The following is a 27,393-nucleotide window of genomic DNA, read 5'->3' on the forward strand; positions in this document are numbered from 1 at the left end:
ATCTCTGCCATGTAGGAGGCTGTGCCATAGCATTTCCTAAACATAGCATATTAGTTACAAGCTTCTGACTCCTGAAACAATGTACCAGAAGACAGCTGACTGACAGACCAGGAGATCTGACTTCCGGCACATTGTTTGGCGTGTCAGACACAGCAGCGTAACTACATGGTACTGGGCCCCACAGCAAATTCATATTAGGGCCCCCATAATGCCCCAAGTTGTCCTGTTTTACCAAAATATTTTGTATGGTTCATTAAAGAGGGCCTAATGGGGCCCCCCTATACCTCCTGGCCCCCACTGCAGCCACAGGGTCTGCTTTTCCTGTATTTACGCCCCTGGTTGGACACAGGACAGATGCAGATTTATTTATTTAATTGTTTGCCTTCTTCTTCTGCCCCTTTTCAGCTTTCAAATGGGGGTCGCTGACCCCAGAAGCCAAAAAACTATTGCTCTGTGAGGCTCCAGTTTTATTGTGTTTTTTCATTCTTATTACTTATCTTTCTATTCAGACCTTACATATTAATATTCCAGTCTCTCACTAAAGCTGCTGTTTGGTTGCCAGGGTAATTTGGAGCCTAGCAACCAGATAGCTGCTGAAATCCCAACCGGAGAGCTGATAAACAAAAAGCTAAATAATTAAAAAACTATAAATAATAAAAAATAAAGACCAATTGCAATTTTTTTCAGAACATCACTCTTTACGTCATACTAGAAGTAATTTAAAGGTGAACCACCCCTTTTAGGCGGCCATTCATTGGCTGATATCTTGCCTTCCCTGCCTTATCGTCCCATGGGCCAAACAGATGGAGATAGGGCCAAATACAGTATGGCCGCCTTACTAATAGTCCCATCAAAGTGCATTTGTACTAACAAGCGAAGAGGGGCTCTACTTTATCAGCCAAATCACCATGCACTGGACGACTTGATACATTGGCAGATAAGATTTTTACAAAACCTGCCCAATTCCCGGACCGACCAATAGCCATTTTACATCATTATCGGTAGGCCAACATACAACACAGATTAATATCTTTGTGTATGTGTGTGTCCAGCTTTGGATTTCGTCTGAGCCAATTTGCAGTTGGTCTTCATTCTTTTATTTTTGTGTTTTTTTTTAATTATTCAACATCTTGTGGAGCAGCTCTCCAGTTTAGAATTTCAACAGCTACCTGGTTGATAGGGTCCAAATTACCCTAGCAACCAAGCAGAGGTTTCAGTGAGAGACTGGAAGAATTCTATATGCTTGAAGTTTTGGGAAGAAGATAACGAGACCTTTGGCAATGCGTCTTAATTGAATAAAACAAGTTTTACAGGCTTTAGCTGAGGGCAAAACCAAAATCCATTATTATGAATTATTTGTGGTTTTTTTTTTTATTTAGCTCTCCATTTTGGAATGTCAGCTGTTATCTGAAGCTCTTTTTGGCAGGGCTCTCTTCACCTCTTTATATGTTACTCTGTATGTCCAATGTATGAAACCCATTTATTGTACTTATTGTAATAATAATAATAATAATTGCTAGGGTCCAAATTACCCTAGCAACTAAGCAGCAGTTTCAGAGACTGGACATTTCTAGCCATGCCTTGCAACTATGTCTGATAATGGTGGATTCTGATCTTGCCCTCAGTCAAAGCCTGTAAAGAAAATGTAAGGAAAAAACTAGATGTATTTGGGTCAGCTTCTCCTTTGAAGGCTTCTGATTCATGTTTTATTCCTCAAAGACGCAGTGCCAAAGGTCTTGTTGTCTTCTTCCCAAGAATGTAGACATTCAAGCAGATAAAATTCTGTCCATCAAGACAATATAAACAACCCCCCCCCCCTCCCATAACCTGTGCTCTCCCTTTCGGGGGCCTCAGTTGACATTTCCCTATGCTGTATGGCATCTCCTCTGTGCTCCGGGTGCAGTTACAAAGAGAGATTTCTCCGCTCGGTGACAGTCATACAAAGCCATGAAGGGAACCCTGTAAGTGTACACGATTCACTATCACTTTGCGGTCTCATTACCCACTCAGCGGAGCGTGCCGCGAGAAATTCATTTGGGTAAACACAGGCAGAGCGGAACAGGTTTTTGTGATTAATTCCATAGCTTTTGATCCCTGATAAAACTGCAGGTTTTTCAAGCTTCTTTCTCAAGAGGCAGATGTTCCGACACTGCTGCGTCTCTCTCTAAACAAGAGCAATCTCTAACGGAACGGGTCCGGGAAGTTCACAGAGCTTATATAACCATGAACTGCCCCAGAGAGGGGTTGGTATATAAAGGGCAGGTTCATGCAACACAGGAAAGGGATATACCATCTGAAGTGGTGATAGGCGGTATTGACCTGCTTAAATGAAGTTTTAGTAGGCGTCTTTTGTTGTGTATATTCATGACCAGCACCCAAAAGTACCAACTCCTGCCCAACCCAAACTTCAGGTAAATCGAGTGTAGCACTCCATACATTCCAACGGTCCTCGTATACTTGGTACAAGTCTAGCAGTACCAACTGACCCCTTCCAGAGAGCCTGTCACTTTAAATGAGATTGTAAGATTACTCCCATATTCTATAAATCACAGCCGCCTAGAGATGAGAGTGGTGCTGGTGATGTGGGTGCCGGTACTGTGTCTGTCATTGCTCTTGAAACGTTTGGGAGCGACAGTGTCATGAAATGCTTTGGGACTGTGCCATAAAATCCGGGGGACCTCAGTATATCATGAAATGTGGAATCATGTAATAAGGGGTGTTGTTTTGTCTATTGACTGGTGTCTTGGGGGTTTGGCTGCAAAGTGGGCATGGCCAGTTGTTTTACCCTGGTGGTTAACTGTATCCATTTTTCAAATGATGGGATAAATGGCTCTCCTGAAGCAATATGGCGGTTCTGGCACCATATGCGATGTCAAAAGACAGGCCCAGAGAGGGATTGGCCACAGTAGGAACTGGGGAATCTGGGGAAACTATAAACACAGGCATTTTTGGAAGGGAATGAGAAATTGAGTGACCGCTAGCAAATCAGAGACTGAGGGAAAGTGTCCTGTGAGGTAAACAGGAAATACTTATATGAATGAGAGACTGAGGGAAAGTGTCCTGTGAGGTAAACAGGAAATACTTATATGAATGAGAGAGTGAGGGAAAGTGTCCTGTGAGGTAACCAGGAAATACTTATATGAATGAGTATCTAGTAGAATTAAGTCTAAAACAACTGGACTTTTCTGAGTTTTTCTTGAAAACGTTTCACCACTCATCCGAGTGGCTTCTTCAGTTCAAAGACCAACAGAAAGACCAGACCTACAAACAGAAGGGAGGAACACAGCAGGCGAAACAACATAGTCATTCCATATGTTGCTGGAACATCAGAAAAACTTAGGAGAATTTTCAACAAACATCGCATTCCTGTGTTTTTCAAACCCAGCAACACCCTGAGACAGAAGCTGGTGCACCCCGAAAGACCCAACACCCAAGCACATGAACAGTAATGTGGTCTATGCTGTCCAGTGTAGTGAAGAGTGCTCAGACTTATACATTGGGGAGACAAAACAACCTCTCTGTAAGAGAATGGCCCAACAAAGGCGGGCAAACTCCTCAGGACAAGACTCAGCGGTCTATCTACACCTCAAAGAAAAAGGTCACTCTTTTGAGGACAGTAACGTGCATATTTTGGACCGAGAGGACAGATGGTTTGAAAGAGGTGTGAAAGAGGCCATTTATGCCAACCTGGAAAAACCATCCCTGAACAGAGGAGGGGGCCTGAGACACCGCTTGTCACCAACATACAATGGCGCGTTGACATCCTTACCCCGGCAGTTTCACAACAGTTCACGCTTCCAGTCATGTACTTTGAAGGATTAACACCTTCATCAATGAGAATCATGGTACCATTGTGATTGGATCATACCTTCTTACACCTGTCAGTTTCAGCTAACACCTAACTGAACAAGTTCAATGGAACCATTGTGATTGGATGTCTGTGACTCTACTACCATCAAGAGTTTAAATACCGGGGAATTCCCTACCAGTCATTTGAACTGAAGAAGCCACTCGGATGAGTGGTGAAACGTTTTCAAGAAAAACTCAGAAAAGTCCAGTTGTTTTAGACTTAATTCTACTAGATACTGTATATCATGACCTGGATGAATGAGAATCTTCATAGATATATGAATGAGAGACTGAGGGGAAATGTCCTGTGAGGTAAACAGGAAATACTTATATGAATGAGAGACTGAGGGAAAGTGTCCTGTGAGGGAACCAGGAAATACTTATATGAATGAGAGACTGAGGGGAAATGTCCTGTGAGGTAAACAGGAAATACTTATATGAACGAGAGACTGAGGGAAAGTGTCCTGTGAGGTAAACAGGAAATACTTATATGAATGAGAGAGTGAGGGAAAGTGTCCTGTGAGGTAAACAGGAAATACTTATATGAATGAGAGACTGAGGGAAAGTGTCCTGTGAGGGAACCAGGAAATACTTATATGAATGAGAGACTGAGGGAAAGTGTCCTGTGAGGGAACCAGGAAATACTTATATGAATGAGAGACTGAGGGGAAATGTCCTGTGAGGTAAACAGGAAATACTTATATGAATGAGAGACTGAGGGGAAATGTCCTGTGAGGTAAACAGGAAATACTTATATGAACGAGAGACTGAGGGAAAGTGTCCTGTGAGGTAAACAGGAAATACTTATATGAATGAGAGTGAGGGAAAGTGTCCTGTGAGGTAAACAGGAAATACTTATATGAATGAGAGTGAGGGAAAGTGTCCTGTGAGGGAACCAGGAAATACTTATATGAATGAGAGACTGAGGGGAAATGTCCTGTGAGGGAACCAGGAAATACTTATATGAATGAGAGACTGAGGGAAAGTGTCCTGTGAGGTAAACAGGAAATACTTATATGAATGAGAGACTGAGGGAAAGTGTCCTGTGAGGTAAACAGGAAATACTTATATGAATGAGAGACTGAGGGAAAGTGTCCTGTGAGGGAACCAGGAAATACTTATATGAATGAGAGACTGAGGGAAAGTGTCCTGTGAGGTAAACAGGAAATACTTATATGAATGAGAGACTGAGGGAAAGTGTCCTGTGAGGGAACCAGGAAATACTTATATGAATGAGAGACTGAGGGAAAGTGTCCTGTGAGGTAAACAGGAAATACTTATATGAATGAGAGACTGAGGGAAAGTGTCCTGTGAGGGAACCAGGAAATACTTATATGAATGAGAGACTGAGGGGAAATGTCCTGTGAGGTAAACAGGAAATACTTATATGAATGAGAGACTGAGGGAAAGTGTCCTGTGAGGTAAACAGGAAATACTTATATGAATGAGAGACTGAGGGAAAGTGTCCTGTGAGGTAAACAGGAAATACCTTAGGTATACTTATATGAATGAGAGACTGAGGGAAAGTGTCCTGTGAGGTAAACAGGAAATACTTATATGAATGAGAGACTGAGGGAAAGTGTCCTGTGAGGTAAACAGGAAATACTTATATGAATGAGAGACTGAGGGAAAGTGTCCTGTGAGGTAAACAGGAAATACTTATATGAATGAGAGACTGAGGGAAAGTGTCCTGTGAGGTAAACAGGAAATACTTATATGAATGAGAGACTGAGGGAAAGTGTCCTGTGAGAGAACCAGGAAATACTTATATGAATGAGAGACTGAGGGGAAATGTCCTGTGAGGTAAACAGGAAATACTTATATGAATGAGAGACTGAGGGAAATGTCCTGTGAGGGAACCAGGAAATACTTATATGACTGAGGAAAGTTCCTGTGAGGTAAACAGGAAATACTTATATGAATGAGAGACTGAGGGAAAGTGTCCTGTGAGGTAAACAGGAAATACTTATATGAATGAGAGACTGAGGGGAAATGTCCTGTGAGGTAAACAGGAAATACTTATATGAATGAGAGACTGAGGGAAAGTGTCCTGTGAGGTAAACAGGAAATACTTATATGAATGAGAGTGAGGGAAAGTGTCCTGTGAGGGAACCAGGAAATACTTATATGAATGAGAGTGAGGGAAAGTGTCCTGTGAACCAGGAAATACTTATATGAATGAGAGACTGAGGGGAAATGTCCTGTGAGGTAAACAGGAAATACTTATATGAATGAGAGACTGAGGGAAAGTGTCCTGTGAGGTAAACAGGAAATACTTATATGAATGAGAGACTGAGGGAAAGTGTCCTGTGAGGTAAACAGGAAATACTTATATGAATGAGAGACTGAGGGAAAGTGTCCTGTGAGGGAACCAGGAAATACTTATATGAATGAGAGACCCTGTGAGGGGAAATGTCCTGTGAGGTAAACAGGAAATACTTATATGAATGAGAGACTGAGGGAAAGTGCCCTGTGAGGTAAACAGGAAATACTTATATGAGTGTCCTGTGAGAGGAATGAGAGACCCTGTGAGGTAAACAGGAAATACTTATATGAATGAGAGACTGAGGGAAAGTGTCCTGTGAGGGGAAATACTTATATGAATGAGAGACTGAGGGAAAGTGTCCTGTGAGGAGGAAATACTTATATGAATGAGAGACTGAGGGAAAGTGTCCTGTGAGGTAAACAGGAAATACTTATATGAATGAGAGACTGAGGGAAAGTGTCCTGTGAGGTAAACAGGAAATACTTATATGAATGAGAGACTGAGGGAAAGTGTCCTGTGATACTTATATGAATGAGAGACTGACCTGTGAGGTAAACAGGAAATACTTATCTGATGTCCTGTGAGGTAAACAGGAAATACTTATATGAATGAGAGACTGAGGGAAAGTGTCCTGTGAGTAAACAGGAAATACTTATATGAATGAGAGACTGAGGGAAAGTGTCCTGTGAGGTAAACAGGAAATACTTATATGAATGAGAGACTGAGGGAAAGTGTCCTGTGAGGTAAACAGGAAATACTTATATGAATGAGAGACTGAGGGGAAATGTCCTATGGAGGAACCAGGAAGTAATGATGGCACAAGAGATAGGGCTACATCAGCAATTGAGGGAGAGGGAAATGGTCTTATATAAAGGTTGAAAAAGAGTTTTCTGAGGGAGAATATTGTAATTCAAAGCTTGAGAGAAAAGTGTTTGAGCAATTTAAGAAAATAACACCAACTGCAGAACTCAATGAATAGAAAGCCGCTGTTTGTATATTAAATGTTATTTGTAAGATGAGTGAAATCTCCATTTGACCTCTAGGGCCAGCACTCTGTAACATGGGATAGTGACGGGAAGTGACCCCCTGCCCACAATGAAACACTATATATCCGCATCCGGCTGGGAGCGCCGCGCCAACGGGGCAACTGGTGAGACAGGATACCCACTGACCTATTGATCGGTGCACTTATAGTGCTTGCAGCGCCCTTTTTTAGCTCTATGATCAATTTGTGCAGCTTTCCCCTCATCCCCAAAGTCATGTGGTTAAATGAGAATCAGTTTTAAATGTAGAGAATTGCATTTCAGGGTAGTGAAGGGCAGTGTTTAGTCACATATATAGTTACATGATATATAGACATTTCCGTCTCCATGTAGAGCCCCAGCCTATAATATATATATTCCATTGCCGTTGGGTGTAAATGATGTTCTTCCAGTCCAAAGGGGGACTTGTCCTTTGTATTTTTTTATGTGAAATAAGATCCTTTGCAAGATACTTGTAAAGAGTAATTATGTCCCCTTACAAGCACCTTCTCTCTAGATTTCTAGGTTTTCCTCCTTTAGTTCTTCCACCCCCATTACCATTATATTTACATGTTGCTACTCTCTCTTCAGCTTATTAATAGTAAGGACTGGGGCTTATAAACTGCCCCCCATACTCAAGGTGAGGCCTTACTAGGGATCTACAGAGGCAAAATTATATTTTCATCCCTCAAGGCGTTTTATTAGACAAGAGAGAATTTTTTAGCTTTAGTAGCCACTGACTGACACTGCCTTCTTTTTCTTTAAGGAGATCCTATTCACTTACATTTATTGTATAACTAGTGTTAATGTTATTTTTTGCACATTTTATCAACCTTATTTGCCAGTTTGCTGCCTGGTTATCCAGTTTGGTCCATAGCTCTGCAAAGCGGCAGCATCCTGCAAGGAACTTATTGTTTTGTGCAATTTTGTATCATCAGCAAAAGCAGAAACCGTACTATCAGTGTCCGCCTCAAGGTTATATATGAATAAATTGAAAAGCAAACAACCAAGGACAGACCCCTATGGTATTGCACTTACATCACTGGTCCAATTAAAGAATGTTCCATTTACCAGCACTCTTTTTAATCTATCGTTCAGCCATTTCTCTATCTCAGTACAAATATTATGTCCCAGGCCAATATCCCTTCATGTAATCAGCAGCCTTCTGTATGGTAGTGTATCAAGCAACTAAGTAAATCCATCCACTGTAACCCCAAGGTTTAGGTTTCTGCTCACAGGATGCCTTTGTGAATAATGGCTCCTCTTTAGCAACTGGCCAATCTCTGGGCACCATGACAGATATTGAAGGATATCTGTCATGGTGCCCAGAAGCACCGAGCTGAGTTGTGTTAGTGCCCTGGGGTGTAGTCAACCTGTCATCTATTAATCTAGTTGGTCCTTTTTAAAATGAAGCATCCATTAAATGGTTTCTCAGTTGTATAAACGGAAGGCAAAAAATGGTGTGCTTTTTCCCTGCTTTCATCAACCGATTTACCTACCTCTGGTTCCAAGGTTCCAACACCTCCTTGCCTCAGTTTTTTTACTATCTGTTGTAATTTGGCATTTGTTTTTCTCTTTGCAGTAATGCCATTTTCATGATTATTGTAGCTTGCCTGATTGCCTTCCTTGCTTACAAGGGGGATATAAAGTTTGTTAAGTATCATTTGCAAGACATTTCATTTACACAGTGCCCTAGTCGCTCCCATATACAGTTGCCTTTGGAACACAGTCTCAGAGGAGACCATGTTATGATTACTTCCGTGCCAGTGTATTAGGGTTAGACACCAGGGCTTGAGAAGGATATTGTGCCAGTGTGCCTAATAACATGAAATTAAAACCTTCCAAGGCCACTGGCAACAATGGTTCTCCTCCAGTTTGTTGGGCAACTTTACAGCCTGTAGTTTTTCCTTCTCTTACTTATTATTTAAGGCCCCCATACACGGGCCGATAGAAGCTGCCAATATCGGTCCCTTGGACCGACTCGGCAGCTTATCTGCCCGTGTAGGGGCAGAAACGAGCGGGCTGGCCGACCCATATCTGGCCTGAAATTGGCCAGATATCGATGGGCCAGGTTAAAAGATTCAGTCGGATCGGGGGCCGCATCGGCTCGTTGATGCGGTCCCCGAACCAACTGCCCCATTCCGCCTACATAATCTGGTCGTTTGGCCCCAGGGCCAAACGATCGGATTATTATTTTTTTTTAACTTCAGGCTCCCCGATATCGCCCACCCGTAAGTGGGGATATCGGGGGAAGATCCGCTCACTTGGCGATCTCGCCAAGCGAGCGGATCTTACCGTGTATGGGGACCTTTACACTGTTCCTGTCGGACCCTGTTTTTATGCTGCCGGCTTTGACTTTCTGGCTTTATCCTGGCTTTGAGACTCTTAACCCTTACTGTGCCTTTCTTAGGCTTTCTTTAGGCTTACCTACCTTCTGCTTTGCCTTATTAACCTTACCTTTGCTTTAGTAAAGTCTGTCCTGGCTGTTTCCCAGCTCAGCTTCTTCCTTGGTCCTCGCTAAGAGGGGCCGGGACTCCAGTTGGTCCATAGCAACCCCTGGTTTACTGACACAGCAATGATAATTTTTGTAGCAGTCTATATATATATATATATCCACCTGTAGGGTCGCGGCACAATTCCCAGTGGTATCCTCAGTCATTTCATAATGCATGGCTTTAATTCTACTTATACATAATGTAGATGTCAGTGATTGCCAGGGATTGGTACTATGGTTGGGCTGGGGAAGAAGCTTGGGGGGGGCGCCTTTCATTACTAGTGATAGAGAAATGTTCCTATAACTTTAAAAGTGATAGAACCAAATCTTCTGGCACTGGGTTGCCTCCTAGTCCTGTGACCTTGCGGCAGGCCTCCAATGACATCGCCAACGAACAGGCTGGGACTCTTTAATGCACTTAAAAACATTAAAAAGCTGACACTCGAAGACCGAGTAATTGAATCATTTTTTATTAACTTTATAGTTTCCTTTTCATTTTTTTTTTTTTTTTTTACGATTTTTCCAGTATTTATGAAAGAGAAATCTCTAAAGTAGCAGGAATGTTCCCTGATTGGGGGGTTTAACCCCACAAACGAGCTTGATTTACTCGATAAACAGGCAATAAATATTACACTTGCTTTATTTTACTCTGTAGACTTTGCATGTCGTGAGTCCGATCTCTGGGGGATCCCCTTGGGTGGGTGCCAAAGGCCTTGTGGTCTCTCTGTTCTCCATGCTCTAGAGTAGAGCTGCCAATCAAGGGTTTTAGCCCAAAAACAGCATTCGAGGATAAGCCATTCAGGATTTCTGAAGCCAAGGTATTGCTTTAGTGCCGAGTCTCTTGGAGCAAAAGAGAGACTTTTTTACTTTTATAGGGGGATCTTTAAGGTTTAGGTTTAAAGAAAAGGATTTTATTGGCAGCCCTGCTACCGACTTCTCCCAGAATGCATGCTAAAAATGGTTTCAATGCTGAGAAAGTGCAGTTTGTCGTGGCCCAGGATTACCTGAATTATATACATTTTCCTTAAAGGGATACTGTCATCAAATATGCCTGGATATACCTATAATACTGCATATAATCTTTGGGGGTAAATATATTTACTTTATCTATAATATATATAATATATATATCCTTTCTTTGTGCTTCCATGAGGAAGTGTATTACCTGGTACTTCCTTTCTGCAATGCAACAGCAGTCCTGGCTTGCTTTATGGCAGAGATAAAGCAAGATAAGGGGTCGTTTACTAAGACTCCAAAGGCAAAAGCACTAAGGAGTATAAAAGTGCGCCCCTCTGGGGTCTTGCTGCAGTCTATACCTTGTGCCAGTGGGCAGGGAAGGGCAAAAAGTGCAAAAAAATTGCCCTACATGTAGTGAATGACCCCTATAATATCTATAGACACAGAGCAGCATTTTATCTGAAAGGTTCATATACATTCACTGCACTGCTGGCCGGAGATGCTGGGAGAGAGGGAGAGGTAAGAAAGCAAACTCATATATACAGTAAATGAAACGGAAACTTCATAAAGTGGCATTATAAAATAAGGAGGGGAATTATATGATGACAGGATCCCTTTAACCTTAGCTATAATGAATATAGAAATATATATATTAATTCTCTTATAAGAGCAAATGTGCCTGTATAACCTACATATGATAATTCCCTGTTTAACAGATTGTCTATTGGGGAGGCTTCCTGAGATGATGAATGAATCGTGAGGGGAAAATGTCCATATTCCCGAGAAATAGAGCAAGATGGCGTCAGTCCGTGCATGCTTCCCAATCATGTGTGCGGGGTTGGGAGTCAGAAGGAGACGGACCGACGCAAGCTTAGATCACAAAAGGTGAGAGCCTATTGGAGTATTCCTTTAAATCACACACCGATCTGAATTGTCCTTTGGGATCTGGCAAACCTGCCCCATTGCACGTGGGTGCCCGATGGAACATCGCCCTGCCCGCTTTGAGGTAGTCACTTCGGATCTCCCGGCAGCGGAGTTCTAACACATTGTCTGGGCAGGAGAATCCGGTATGAGAAAGGAAAGATGGAGTCCCTGGAGATAAACAAAGACCAAAGACCAAAGTTAGAAGGGATGGTGGTAGGGTGGGGCAGGTAGGGCATATGCTGTTGTAAAGGAAAACACACAGGGGCACATTGCTGAATTCTGAGCTTTGCACCAGTGCAGTAACCCACAGCGACCAATCAGGAATTTGCTGTCACTTTCTTAATTGCAGTAAAGTGTTCCAAGCAGGGTCAGACTGGAGTGTGCAGTCACCTAACCAACCCCCCCTTCTCGAGCAGGTATACATTATACTTATCTTTGGTATGACTGGGGAAGGGAGATCAGCGGGGGAATGGGGATTGGTCTGGCCCAGTCCCACCCCGGTTCCAAGCTAGTTGCTGCTTAGTTTCTATGGGTTACAGCATTGCTGTAAAGCAGCACAGTGTTAGTAAATGAGCCTCACAGAGTCTGTGTTACATTAAGAACCAACTTTCTGTCAAAAACACAGAGGGGGACATTTATTAACACTGGGCAAATTTCCACCCCTGCAACCAAATTGTTACATTCAATGTTCTACCTGCAGCTGAATGAAAAAAGCCAATCGCTGATTGGTTGCTAGAGCAACCAGTCAGCAGGTCGCATTTACTGCTCTGCTGCTTTAGTAATGCACAGCAGCCAATCAGCGGGCAGCATTACTAACAAATATCGGATTGGATGCTGTGGGTTATTATTCTTGGAACAAGCACGGTGCTGGCTGTTACATTAAACTCAATGCGCATTGTACGGAACTTGCAGCCCCCCGGCTGGCGCTGAGCGGCAGATGTGCGTAGGGAATATGTCCCATCCATGAAACTGTATATCTGTAAATACTGCAATCTATTACTTACCCTTACATTACCCTGGGATGATATAGCGAGCCATGCATGGCCGTATTCACACATACCGTACATACATAAAGTGAATGTCTTTAAGGTTACTTTCTCCTTTAAAATCACAAATGACAAAACCCCCTATTGATTCTTTTTCATGCTTTACAGAAGGAATAAAAATATTCAGTGACTCACAAAATGTCAGTAGATGAGGTCCCTTGTGCTGGAATGTATTGCAGTAACCCACAGGCTGAATCCATAGCGTGACATTTACTGCTCTGCTGGTATCCCATCAAGCCCCTTCAACTCCTTCCCCTCTTATCTTCCCCTGCCCTCTGCCTAAAGTACAATCCGCTCTATTTCCAGCGGATTCACCCCCCTCCCCATTATACAGGATTTGTTCTATCTCCTTGCCGTTCAGCACTCAGGTAAAGGAACAAAGAGAGGGAAATGAAAACAAATAGAGATATGGTCAAAAAAGTGAGCTGGAACTTAGTGGGTTAGTGGGCCCTAACTGTTATATCTGATATCTGTACAGATCCAATAGCACAAGGGGTAACAGCCCATTGCTATATTCCCTACATATCTCCGGGGGAATGGTGAACAGGGGAGACTTAGTGGTAAGTTCCAGTAATGAGTATTTTATACATCAGATTAGGGACCTTCAAGCCAAAGGCTGTCGGTGGGTGTTGGGAGTTGTCTTTTTACAGCAGCTGGAGGCCACAGATAAGTATTGTCTTTTCAAGCGTATCCTATCTGCAGGTGTCTAAAGCTGAATTGTCATAGGTTATCCCAGTGCCTAAATGTGATAGGTTTTCTCTAAACCTAGAAGTGATAAGTTATCCAAAAGACTAGGCAGTTGGACATAGATACAGATAGATAGATAGATAGATAGATAGATAGATAGATAGATAGATAGAAACCCCTGAATAGAATAAGATTTGGGGGTCTCTATATGTAGATAGATATAGATAAATAGATAGATAGATAGATAGATAGATAGATAAATAGATAGATGATAGATAGATAAATAGATAGATAGATGATAGATAAATAGATAGATGATAGATAGATAAATAGATAGATAGATAGATAGATAGATGATAGATAGATAGATAGATAGATAGATAGATAGATAGATAGATAGATAGATGATAGATAGATAAATAGATAGATGATAGACGATAGATAGATAGATAGATAGATAGATAGATAGATAGATGATAGATAGATAGATAGATAGATTCTACGTTTAGAGAGTTCCTAAAACTGTAATGCCTGTAACCTTTAGAAAGTCCAACAACCTGAGCCTCTACCCTGCAGGGTCAGACTGGGGTATGAGAGGCCCACTAGGGTCGCAGACCCTGTTTGGTATTCCTTTGGCCAGCACAACCATCGTGTTACGTTTTATTTTATTAGCAGTGTGAGTTATAGGCAGGGAGCAGACCTGGGCCGGTGGGGCCAGGGAAGTTTTTTCTTTGTGTCCCACTAACCAAATCTGACCCTGACAATAATATGTTAGCATGAATCCGGGGTCGCACTTGGCACGGTTGGCCCCGGTGGCCCAGACCCGATCCCCGCCACATAGGTTTAACTTACGTGCACTCAGGGGAGGACAGGGCCGTGTGGTGGGCCACGGCAGGGGCTTCTTGGGGGAACAGCAGCCCTGGTGGACCCTGCACCCCCCTGTCCGACCCTGCATTGCCCATCTGGCAAAATCCACACACCCACAGAGGAACTTTGTGTGCATTTGGCAAAGGTTCATACTTTAAAAGCCATTGCTTCCTCCAACAAGAATCTTCCTCTTCTTCTTCCTCTCCTTCTCCTGATGGGCTGATACTATAAGTTGCTTGGCATTTGCTATTCATATATATGGGACTTATTTTAAAACAGAAAATAAAATCTGTTTTCCAAAATAGAAACTGAATTGTAGCACGTTCCTTCACACAAACACATACCATACGTTTCAGCAAGAACATCATTCTGGGATGAAAGTTTCCATATGTCACTACTATTCCCGGGATGTAACTCTCGTATGATTGTTGTCTGTCAGTTAATGGCAGAACATCATCCGATTTGTTATATTTTCAACTGTATTCCTACAATTTAATCTGAATGTTAGTTTTAGATCATTGAGATCATTCAGCCTGAAGGCCAGTTAGGGGGAGATTTGGGGTGAGTGCTTATTTGTGCCCTGGGTACCCCTGGAACTATAGCGGGGTGACTGTTACCCCAATGTTTCTATATATCTGTAACCTTGTTATGGGCTAAGGGGGCCCAGCCTGAAGGCCAGTGAGGGGGAGATTTGGGGTGAGTGCTTGTGCCCTGGGTACCCCTGGAACTATAGCGGGGTGACTGTTACCCCAATGTTTCTATATATCTGTAACCTTGTTATGGGCTAAGGGGGCCCAGCCTGAAGGCCAGTTAGGGGGGGATTTGGGGTGAGTGCTTATGTGTGCCCTGGGTACCCCTGGAACTATAGCAGGGTGACTGTTACCCCAATGTTTCTATATATCTGTAACCTTGTTATGGGCTAAGGGGGCCCAGCCTGAAGGCCAGTTAGGGGGGGATTTGGGGTGAGTGCTTATTTGTTCCCTGGGTACCCCTGGAACTATAGCAGGGTGACTGTTACCCCAATGTTTCTATATATCTATAACCTTGTTATGGGCTAAGGGGGCCCAGCCTGAAGGCCAGTTAGGGGGGGATTTGGGGTGAGTGCTTATTTGTGCCCTGGGTACCCCTGGAACTATAGCAGGGTGACTGTTACCCCAATGTTTCTATATATCTGTAACCTTGTTATGGGCTAAGGGGGCCCAGCCTGAAGGCCAGTTAGGGGGGGATTTGGGGTGAGTGCTTATTTGTGCCCTGGGTACCCCTGGAACTATAGCGGGGTGACTGTTACCCCAATGTTTCTATATATCTGTAACCTTGTTATGGGCTAAGGGGGCCCAGCCTGAAGGCCAGTTAGGGGGGGATTTGGGGTGAGTGCTTATTTGTGCCCCTGGGTACCCCTGGAACTATTGCAGGGTGACTGTTACCCCAATGTTTTTATATATCTGTAACCTTGTTATGAGCTAAGGGGGCCCAGCCTGAAGGGGGTGATTTTGGGTAAGTGTTTATTGATGTTGTAGGAACAGAAATGTGAAGAGCACCAACAAGGTGGGAGGAAGGTTAAATTGAGAGGCACTAGAGAGGAAGAGCAGAAGAAGTGATAAGGGAAAGGGAAGAAGGGGGGTACCATGGAATAGAAGAAAGAGAAATTTTATACAGATGAAAGGAGAGAAAAGGAAAGGAGAGAGACATGAAAATATAAGGAACAGAATAGAAAAGCAAAAAGCAGGGGAAAGAGACTTAAGAATGTGGATGAGTATAATATATAATGAGTATAATAATATGGACTGTATAGGTGTTGCCTGGTGCCTTTAGGTAACTAGCGGTGCCCCTGTTATAAACTAAGAGGGTCTTTAATCAATTCTGAACCAAAAGGGGGGGCTGTAACCAAGAAGTCTGCAAACCTCTGCCATTTGTTCTTTTCTTACATTATTACAACTGAAAACCTTTTAGCTTCCAAGTGCCTCCTAATGAACCGTGTGATCGTTAGAATCTCAATTAATAATCATCCGAAACACCCTGTTTAATAGACTAATTACTGCAATTGCAGCCAGGAGCAATAATGGGCAGCGCACTCCGCGTTAATATCAATCCAATCTCAACCTTGTACCGGGGCCCTATCGCTACTTCTGCAGTGCTGAGGATTCTGGGAGCTGCATATACACAGTACTGCTATACATGCTGCTGACTGTACTGGATCTAGGCAGCCATGAATTCGTCTTTCTAATTAGCCATTCAAATGGTAAGTTGTATATGTGTTTAGCTATCCAACATGTGGAGTTCACGTGTCCTATAATAAAGGCATATGGAGACATTCCTACACATAAGCTTCTGTTTTGACATTAACTATTTCATGATCCTTCACGGTTTCAGGCCTATTGCGCCAAACATTGTCAACACGTGTCGAAACAGATTTCAGGTTTGACAGTTTATAAATTAGGCTCCATGTATTATTCATAAACTGTAGTTCCTTCCTAGACTCCCCTTCACTCATGCAAATCCTCAGTATCGATTGCTATTCAATAGTGTAACAGCTCTTTGAAATCCTGGGAACCCGCAGGGAATTGAGCGTGTAACTAGCAAATGTATTTTTACTATGTTCTCAATTAGCCCATTTTAATAATCATTCTAAATGTAAAGCATTCAAAATTCTGCTCCGCTCATTCCTAATCCGCTGCTGGGGCTGCTTCACATTTCTACCTTAATGCATATCCCTAGCTCTGGCACCGTGCCTTCTGGATACAAGGATCTGTGCCACTGTGACAGAATGCTCTGTTATACAGATAGCTAGAATCTCAGCCATAAAGCAGGGCAGGACTGCTGCTTACAATGGGGGGATCAGATAGGATCTGTGCCACTGTGACAGAATGCTCTGTTATACAGATAGCTAGAATCTCAGCCATAAAGCAGGGCAGGACTGCTGCTTACAATGGGGGATCAGATAGGATCTGTGCCACTGTGACAGAATGCTCTGTTATACAGATAGCTAGAATCTCAGCCATAAAGCAGGGCAGGACTGCTGCTTACAATGGGGGGATCAGATAGGATCTGTGCCACTGTGACAGAATGCTCTGTTATACAGATAGCTAGAATCTCAGCCATAAAGCAGGGCAGGACTGCTGCTTACAATGGGGGATCAGATAGGATCTGTGCCACTGTGACAGAATGCTCTGTTATACAGATAGCTAGAATCTCAGCCATAAAGCAGGGCAGGACTGCTGCTTACAATGGGGGGGATCAGATAGGATCTGTGCCACTGGGACAGAATGCTCTGTTATACAGATAGCTAGAATCTCAGCCATAAAGCAGGGCAGGACTGCTGCTTACAATGGGGGGGATCAGATAGGATCAGTGCCACTGTGACAGAATGCTCTGTTATACAGATAGCTAGAATCTCAGCCATAAAGCAGGGCAGGACTGCTGCTTACAATGGGGGGATCAGATAGGATCTGTGCTACTGTGACAGAATGCTGTGTAATAAAGATAGCTAGAAACTTAGCTGATTGCTTATATAAACTCGATTCAATTACTAATGCAAGGCTGTAGGTTGAGCAATAGTGAAAGCAAATACTACTGAGTGCATCTTTCCATTCTGTAACAATTCCTTCCCTGCTATCCCCTCACTCTTCCTACATCCATTGTGGAACTCTAAGCAGTCAGATTTACAGCAAAGGGTGCAATGCAGAGCCCGTCGGCCGGTGACTTTGAAGGGTGCCGATTTCCTACACTAAGAGAGACAGTGAGTGAGCAGCGTGAAATCCTATTAGATTTGCTATCGATCCAGCTGGGTGCGCAGAAAGATGGGAGAAGAAGCTGAGATGGATATATCTATTGCCTTCCCGCTGACTGGAGAAGGTTCAACGGTGCTGATCCCTTTTGGCACAGAAATGCTGGAGAATTCAGTCTGGCAAAAATCCATGCACGACCGTATTATTAAAAGGAGCACAGAGTCAGCTCCCCACCCCTAACAATAACACTTTAATATGATAAACCTCTCAAATCCGCGCCAATGCCGTACTCCTCCTGGGAACGCTGCTATTTAAAGCATATCTATTATAAATACAATCATTTGAATATTGCTGACGTTCGGGGAGTTTTGAAGAACAACTTTGTAGATAACACTGCACAAAAGATGAAATGAAGGATTCACATCTAGGGAATTCAAAGCAACGGTAAATAGCAAAGGCTCGCTGATAGGTGTGGCCTCCAGGGGTTCGGGGGCAGACCCTTGTGCCCCAGATGCCTCCATGTCTATGGGCCTACAGAATTCCCAAGCCATGGCAGAAGGTGTCTATGCTACCAACCATGAACTAAACACAAAGGGGGAAGCCGACATTGCCGACTGGACTTGAAAGTGCACAAAGGTACGATGGTTCTCGGTAGCTCTCAATGGAATCTAGTAGGAAGGAAATTCTAGAGAGAAGGAGGACGAACTGAAAAGAGAGAATTTTAGATGAATTAGGAGTTGAACTTATTAAAAATGCACACAAGAAGATTGATGAAATATTCATGGAAGCAGAAGGTTCTGAGGAAGGGAATTCTGATTGGATCAACGGATAAACCAGGTCGTAGGCGTTATACAAGGTGGGACTTAGATGAGGAGCCCCCACATGGCCCAAACATCAACGAACAAAAGACAGCACTGAGCAGTCTGGCACCTTCCTAAACCAAGGGGTAGCCAAACTAGGTGCTTTCTAGTTTGTATTAGAATACACCTTCCGGCAACCCCTGGTAGCTCTATGGAATCTGGCAAAGGAAGGTGTCGGGGATGCTGGGAAATCAACTTCAAGCAACAACCGGAAGGCCACAGGTTGAGCTTTCCTGATTCATGTCAATTGTTCCCTTCCTACAAGGACATCCCAGGGGGGAAAAAGTCTTTGGCCTTTGCTTTCTTTTTGCCTGCCTGTATGTCTGTGGGGGTGGGGGTGAGAGTGAGGAATAAGAAGAACAGCAGGGGCAGCGAGACCAAGAGTTCAGACAGGAAAGCCACGTGTATGGCTGGATCATAGATCACTTAACTGATGGACCGCGCTGAAGGAATGGGTGTAAAAAGCAGAATTCCCAGCCCTCTCATCCAGACACTACAACATGCAGTTCGACCACTGGTGGAGAACCACAGGTTCTGGGATGGTGCACATAAATATGAAAGTGGGTGTAGCTTAAATAGATGGGTGTGGCTTAGGTATTGGCCGACAATGTACCAAGCTTCTTGACGGACTGGGGGACCTACCTAAATCTCAACATCGAAGGTGAGTAGAGCCAAAAAAGGAGTTTGAAAACCTTTATTCTAGAGGGTCTACAGACAAACCTGAACCCTCATGTGGCCTCCTTCAGATTTATCTTGTGCCAACCTGGGCTCTCCTTAAAAACTCCAGCCTCAACCTCTCTTTTACTTTGCTTAGGCTTATACCTACACTCAGGTTCTGGGCTGCATCCATCCCTCTCCACTGAGGGGCTCCAAGAAAAAGACTGGGAATCATTCCCTCTCTTTTGTATACTAGGTGGTCACCACCGTGTCCCAGAGAAACACTAGCCTGGCAAGTAGGTTCCTACCCATCATTAGCACAGCAGGCATACATATACATAGGCATACATATGCACTACACCCCTAAGGCACAAAAATGTTGATGCAGTGACCAGCAAGCAGAAGCTTGGGAGAGAATACAGCTGACAACTTGAAAGAGAAATGAGTATGGAGATCAGTGTAGGAAATGTAATTCCACAGCAAATCAGGGGTTTTAAAGCAATAAGTTACACCGTAACAATCCCTAGGAACTTGAAGACTCATCAGCAAACAACGTACACCCTCGGCGCCCTGTGGAAATAACTGAAGGAAAAGCTTGAAGCTTCAAAAGGCTTAGCCCAGGAAGAAGCACAGCGACAAGGAGCCACCCAGCAAATGGGTTTTATAGGGCTTTGGTGCTAATGGCCGCAGTCTGGTCACATTCTTTGGTTTTCCATTGCAGAGATAATTTGCGCAGCCACCCCCACGCCCTTCCTGCCATCTGCCAAGCGGCTGTGCAGCCATATTGTTACACTGCTGTCATACAGGAGGAAGAGCAAAGCTGGCCCGACATAAAGATGGCAACTTCTTCAGGGACAGGTCTGCTTCTCTGAAACCAGTGGTTGACAAGCAGTTCTTCAGTTCAGTTCTTTTTTGCCTACAAGACCCCATACTCTATCTGTTATTCCTATTACTGTGCCCAGTAGCACTCAAGGCTACAGTAGGGCAAGATGGTAGCAGTTTAGACTCTACAGCAATAGGGCTACAGTATGGCAATATGGTGACAGTAGGACAAGTTGGTGGCAGTATAGACTCTACAGCAATAGGGTGACAGTAGGGCAATATGGTGACAGTAGGACAAGTTGGTGGCAGTATAGACTCTACTGCAATAGGGCGACAGTAGGGCAATATGGTGACAGTAGGACAAGTTGGTGGCAGTATAGACTCTATCTACTGCAATAGGGCGACAGTAGGACAAGTTGGTGGCAGTATAGACTCTACAGCAATAGGGCTACAGTATGGCAATATGGTGACAGTAGGACAAGTTGGTGGCAGTATAGACTCTACTGCAATAGGGCGACAGTAGGACAAGTTGGTGGCAGTATAGACTCTACTGCAATAGGGCGACAGTAGGGCAAGTTGGTGGCAGCATAGACTCTACTGCAATAGGGCGACAGTAGGGCAAGATGGAGGCAGTTTAGACTCTACAGCAATAGGGCTACAGTATGACAATATGGTGAGAGTAGGACAAGTTGGTGACAGTATAGACTCTACTGCAATAGGGTGACAGTAGGACAAGTTGGTGGCAGTATAGACTCTACTGCAATCGCGTGACAGTAGGGCAAGTTGGTGGCAGTATAGACTCTACTGCAATAGGGCGACAGTAGGGCAAGATGGAGGCAGTATAGACTCTACAGCAATAGGGCGACAGTAGGACAAGTTGGTGGCAGTATAGACTCTACTGCAATAGGGTGACAGTAGGGCAAGATGGAGGCAGTATAGACTCTACAGCAATAGGGCGACAATATGGTGACAGTAGGTGTGTTTGGGCCACTGGATCTTAATAGAACTGAGAAGTTGCTGCAGCTTCTATTTTATCTATGTATTATGTCCTACCCACCCAAGTGGCATCAACAGATAACATTTTCTGTCCAGCCAGAGCTCCTCCAACCAAGTGTGTGCATGTTTGGCCACCATAAGGCCAGAAGTACAAAGGGCCTTTTTTTGTGCTGGGATGGTAAGGGCTGGTTAAACTGTATTATTGTATTAATAAATATGTGGTCAATATGTATGTCATTATTAGTGCTGCCTGCATCACTTACTATATTAAGCTCCACCCAGTTATTACCCATTAGTCAACCAATAAGGAATCAAATGTGAGCCTTGAAGCTACAAACCAATGCATTTTTGGGGTGCCTATGGTGTCCTCACATTAATAATAAGTGGGTTTTTCAGACACAGAACCACAGGAAAAATACATAGCCATTAACCAAACCAACATCTCTCTGTTTCCGGCACAAGTAGAATTACTGATAATTACACGCTCTTCTGAAACACAGTAATCGCACAATTTGTGACCGTCCCCTTGGCAATATGAATGAAACCGCAAAATCCCCAATAATTGTAGAATCACTTTTCTTATTTACACCATTTTATTTGTGGAATTAGGGGGGGGACAGTCGGGAATACAACATGCAAAGGTCACGTTTAGCTTTCTCTTAATTGCCCCCACCATTAAATGCTCCTAACCCATGTTGTCCATCAACAACCAATTACAGGCCAGGGGCTGTTGTCAAGCAAACCGTGACACCCCCCATGTTTTGATCACCAGTACTGACATCAAGCAGCACGCTGTGTTCAATACGTGTGAAATGTTATTCAATAGATAGTATTAATATTTACACTGAGGGAATGGGAAGCAAATCAGTCTCACTTGGGCACTATAGGCTGATTTCATTTAGAACAGATATTTCCGGCAAAGCAAGCATTTTCCACTTATACTGCACTGCATACTTGTTAACATGAAGTTGATACTAGGGCTTACTCTAGCTACTACCCAGCAATACCAGCAATAATACACATGGGTGGGAGCTGCCATATTGTATATGGGTATAAGGGTATAGCTTATTGTGTGCCCAGAACATTCCTTCTCTGTATATTTGTATTTATACATATGGGTAGGAGGTGCCATAGTGTTTCCCTTAGACAGTACAGTATGGGGGTACAGCTTATTGTGTGCCCAGAACATTCCTTCTCTGTATATTTGTATTTATACATATGGGTAGGAGGTGCCATAGTGTTTCCCTTAGACAGTACAGTATGGGGGTACAGCTTATTGTGTGCCCAGAGCATTCCCTCTCTGTATATTTGTATTTATACATATGGGTAGGGGGTGCCATAGTGTTTCCCTTAGACAGTACAGTATGGGGGTACAGCTTATTGTGTGCCCAGAACATTCCTTCTCTGTATATTTGTATTTATACATATGGGTAGGAGGTGCCATAGTGGTTCCCTTAGACAGTACAGTATGGGGGTACAGCTTATTGTGTGCCCAGAACATTCCTTCTCTGTATATTTGTATTTATACATATGGGTAGGAGGTGCCATAGTGTTTCCCTTAGACAGTACAGTATGGGGGTACAGCTTATTGTGTGCCCAGAACATTCCTACTCTGTATATTTGTATTTATACATATGGGTAGGGGGTGCCATAGTGTTTCCCTTAGACAGTACAGTATGGGGGTACAGCTTATTGTGTGCCCAGAACATTCCTACTCTGTATATTTGTATTTATACATATGGGTAGGGGGTGCCATAGTGTTTCCCTTGGACAGTACAGTATGGGGGTACAGCTTATTGTGTGCCCAGAACATTCCTTCTCTGTATATTTGTATTTATACATATGGGTAGGGGGTGCCATAGTGTTTCCCTTAGACAGTACAGTATGGGGGTACAGCTTATTGTGTGCCCAGAACATTCCTACTCTGTATATTTGTATTTATACATATGGGTAGGGGGTGCCATAGTGTTTCCCTTGGACAGTACAGTATGGGGGTACAGCTTATTGTGTGCCCAGAACATTCCTTCTCTGTATATTTGTATTTATACATATGGGTAGGGGGTGCCATAGTGTTTCCCTTAGACAGTACAGTATGGGGGTACAGCTTATTGTGTGCCCAGAACATTCCTTCTCTGTATATTTGTATTTATACATATGGGTAGGGGGTGCCATAGTGTTTCCCTTAGACAGTACAGTATGAGAGTATATATTGCAGTGTGCCCAGAACATTCCTTCTCTGTACATATCCATAGCTTACAGTGTAGTAGTGAGGCATCTTGGGATGATTACACAACAGCAATTAGATTTATGGGTATATTTCTGTTAGCCGGCTGCAGAATGATATAACATGTATCTGCTGCACCAACACTATGGGATTACACGCTATAACCTTTGTTAGAGATTTATGCTTCACTTAAACATCTCACTTCGCCAATACTCCCACACAGACACTGCTTGTCAGAATAACACCCTGCTGGCTGTATTACACGTGGCATTTTCAATTTTCATTACAATAATTGCATATTTGCACAATGGCTCCGTATATATATATATATATATATATATAAAACGCTATCTCTTATTTATGCATGGGGGGGGACAGGAATTACACCTGTTTAATAAATACAAAGGCATAGTGGATATAAATTACTAAACAAACCCATTCAAAGCATCAAAGGAAAAGGGGGGCTATTGTGTTCTGGAATGGTAATAAATGGCTGGGCCCTAAAAAGCTATTAACCTTATACAGATATGAGAATTATAGAGCCCCAAAGTGGGATGAATCTGTGTCAGTGCCTGAAAGGGTTAAACTTGCTAGGCTGCAGACAGGCACCTGGCGGGTTAATCTTGCTAGGATGTTGGCTTGTACCTAAAAGGGTTAATATTTTTTGGGTGTTTGCTGGCACCTTAAAAGGGTTACAGCGAGGCCCTTGAAAGGGCAGGATAAAGGAAAAGGTTAACTTTCCCTGGATGCTACCCAACAGGCAGCTGAAAGGGTTACTCCTATTAAATGGCTGCACTTCGGCAGGTATCTTGTGAAGGCTACCTACAATGTGCAGGCTGGGCGGTGGCTGAAATGGTTAATCTTATTTGGGAGCAATGGAGCAGCTGAGTGAGGGGGTTCAGGTGATGCAGGAATCTGGAGGCACTTGAACCTAGAGAGGTGCGGCTGTAAGGAACCGTGCAAGGGTTAACCTTAGGGAGATGCAATAGCAGAGGAACCTTGCAAGGGTTAACCTTAGGTACATACACAGTGGCAGAGGAACCTTGCAAGGGTTAACCTTAGGTACATACAGTAGCAGAGGAACCTTGCGAGGGTTAACCTTAGGTACATACAGTAGCAGAGGAACCTTGCGAGGGTTAACCTTAGGTAGATACAGTAGCAGAGGAACCTTGTGAGGGTTAACCTTAGGTACATACAGTAGCAGAGGAACCTTGTGAGGGTTAACCTTAGGTAGATACAGTAGCAGAGGAACCTTGCAAGGGTTAACCTTAGGTACATACAGTAGCAGAGGAACCTTGCGAGGGTTAACCTTAGGTACATACAGTAGCAGAGGAACCTTGCGAGGGTTAACCTTAGGTACATACAGTAGCAGAGGAACCTTGCGAGGGTTAACCTTAGGTACATACAGTAGCAGAGGAACCTTGCGAGGGTTAACCTTAGGTACATACAGTAGCAGAGGAACCTTGCGAGGGTTAACCTTAGGTACATACAGTAGCAGAGGAACCTTGCGAGGGTTAACCTTAGGTACATACAGTAGCAGAGGAACCTTGCGAGGGTTAACCTTAGGTACATACAGTAGCAGAGGAACCTTGCGAGGGTTAACCTTAGGTACATACAGTAGCAGAGGAACCTTGCGAGGGTTAACCTTAGGTACATACAGTAGCAGAGGAACCTTGCAAGGGTTAATGCTACTGGTTTAGCTGGGAAGGTCTCTGAGGGACCTAACCCTACTTAGACTCAGAGGGCCTCACCTGGAGTAGGAAACCTGAGTGGGTTAACCCCACTGTAATCACCTGGCCAGGGCACATGAAAGGGTTAATGGAAGCCCAGAGAGGAGCAGATATAACAGCACTGGGCTCAGAGCAGTTTGCCAGTAAGGGGGGGTCACTTACCGCAGTCAGGGCCCCCTCCTGTACCTCTCAGCCCCCGGTGAGTGTCAGTCCCAGCGTCCCTCACTTCATGTCCCGGATGCTGCTCATCCCCAGGGTCTCCGACCCATAGTCATAGTGGTTGCTGGAGGACATGGAGCGGCCCCAGGAGGAGCACTGCAGGCCGGAGCCCCTCTTCCTGAAGGCGGAGGTGAACCTGTAGAACTTCTTGTGCCTGTTCTTCAGATACTCCCTGTAGTTCTTGGTGAGCAGCGTGTAGAGGAAGGGGTTAATGCAGCTGTTGCTGTAGGTCAGGCAGGTCACCAGGTAGTTGATGCACTTCTGGGTCTGGGAGGAGAGCTGGGGGGACATGTCATAGAGTCGCAGCAACTGCCACACCCAGAAGGGCAGGAAGCAAGCCCAGAACAGCAGCACTATGCTGAAGATCATGATCAGCACCTTCTGCTTGGGGGACCTCTTGTTCTCCTTCTTGTTAATGGGGTTCCTCTGGGACTCCAGGTAGGTCCTAGCCAGCCTGCTGTACAGGTAGCCAATGACCATGCCCGGGGCCATGATACTGGTGCTGAACAGCACAGTCAGGTAGATCCTGTAGGCATCCAGGCTCCAGGTGGGGGCACACATCCTCTTCACCCCCTTCCCCTTGCCTTCAGTCAGGGTCACCATGATCATCATGGGCAGGGTGAGGAGCAGGGACAGGGACCACACTGCCCCGGCCATTCCCTTCCTGTAACCCTTCGATCTCCGGACCGTATCCAGGGGCTTGGTGACTGCCATGTAGCGCTCGGTGCACATCCCGGTGAGGGTGAAGATGCTGGCGTGCATGGTGAGCAGGTCCAGGCTGAGCAGGATCCGGCAGCCCAGGTCCCCGAAGTACCAGTCCCGGGCGAAGTAGGTGCAGACGATGAAGGGGATGCTGGAGAGGTAGAGCAGGTCGGCCAGGGCCAGGTTAATGATGGAGATGTACATGGAGGCGCCGCACTTCACAGACTGGCACATCACTGCCAAGGTGTATACGTTCCCCGCCACCCCGGACACGTACATCAGGGACAGCACCGTCCCGAAGGTGCCCGTGATCAGCAGCTCGTCCGAAGGCACCCCCGGCGGGGCCGAAACGTTTCCCGGGACGGACGAGTTGGGCTCCATAGGGGGGAGCGGCGGCCGCTGGGGATGGCACAGTGTTCATCAGCCGAGAGCTTGGCACACCGGCTCCTCAGCAGCGCCCCCTATCGCCTGGGATTGGCCGGGACCCTCTCTCTCCTGCCCGTGTCTCACCTGTCCCCCTGAATAGGTGCCTGCTCCCCCCTGTCCCCCTGAATATGTGCCTGCTCCCCCCTGTCCCCCTGAATAGGTGCCTGCTCCCCACTGTCCCCCTGAATAGGTGCCTGCTCCCCACTGTCCCCCTAACTAGGTGCCTGCTCCCCCCTGTCCCCCTGAATAGGTGCCTGCTCCCCACTGTCCCCCTAACTAGGTGCCTGCTCCCCCCTGTCCCCCTGAATAGGTGCCTGCTCCCCCCTGTCCCCCTGAATAGGTGCCTGCTCCCCCCTGTCCCCCTGAATAGGTGCTTTCTCCCCCCTGTCCCCCTGAATAGGTGCCTTCTCCCCCCTGTCCCCCTGAATAGGTGCCTTCTCCCCCCTGTCCCCCTGAATAGGTGCCTGCTCCCTCCTGTCCCCCTGAATAGGTGCCTGCTCCCCCCTGTCCCCCTGAATAGGTGCCTGCTCCCCCTGTCCCCCTGAATAGGTGCCTGCTCCCCACTGTCCCCCTAACTAGGTGCCTTCTCCCCCCTGTACCCCTGAATAGGTGCCTTCTCCCCCCTGTCCCCCTAACTAGGTGCCTGCTCTCACCTGTCCCCCTAACTAGGTGCCTGCTCCCCCACTGTCCCCCTAACTAGGTGCCTGCTCCCCACTGCCCCCCTAACTAGGTGCCTGCTCCCCACTGTCCCCCTAACTAGGTGCCTGCTCTCACCTGTCCCCCTAACTAGGTGCCTGCTCCCCACTGCCCCCTAACTAGGTGCCTGCTCTCACCTGTCCCCCTAACTAGGTGCCTGCTCCCCACTGTCCCCTAACTAGGTGCCTGCTCCCCACTGTCCCCCTAACTAAGTGCCTGCTCCC

The 27,393-nt window shown here is 45.0% G+C and overlaps 2 protein-coding genes across 2 annotated transcripts in view; one reads left to right on the forward strand and one right to left on the reverse strand.

Moving 5' to 3' along the window:
- The window catches only part of ogfod3 (2-oxoglutarate and iron-dependent oxygenase domain containing 3), a 123,008-nt gene that overhangs the window by 68,489 nt on the left and 27,126 nt on the right, over nucleotides 1–27,393 (forward strand). Inside the window, exon 9 of the transcript XR_004220603.1 lies at nucleotides 11,305–11,473. The gene's annotated coding sequence lies outside the window, so the exon portion shown is untranslated. The remainder of the gene's footprint in view (nucleotides 1–11,304; nucleotides 11,474–27,393) is intronic.
- On the reverse strand, nucleotides 11,570–26,621 carry uts2rl (urotensin 2 receptor-like). The gene is made up of 2 exons (XM_004918427.4): nucleotides 25,289–26,621; nucleotides 11,570–11,680 (listed from the first exon to the last, which is right to left on the reverse strand). Exon 1 carries the CDS (start codon nucleotides 26,426–26,428, stop codon nucleotides 25,349–25,351), a length of 1,080 nt encoding a protein of 359 aa, XP_004918484.1. The 5' UTR covers nucleotides 26,429–26,621; the 3' UTR covers nucleotides 11,570–11,680; nucleotides 25,289–25,348.

This window comes from Xenopus tropicalis, chromosome 10 (genome assembly GCF_000004195.4).
Source record: "Xenopus tropicalis strain Nigerian chromosome 10, UCB_Xtro_10.0, whole genome shotgun sequence".
Lineage (NCBI taxonomy): Eukaryota > Metazoa > Chordata > Amphibia > Anura > Pipidae > Xenopus > Xenopus tropicalis.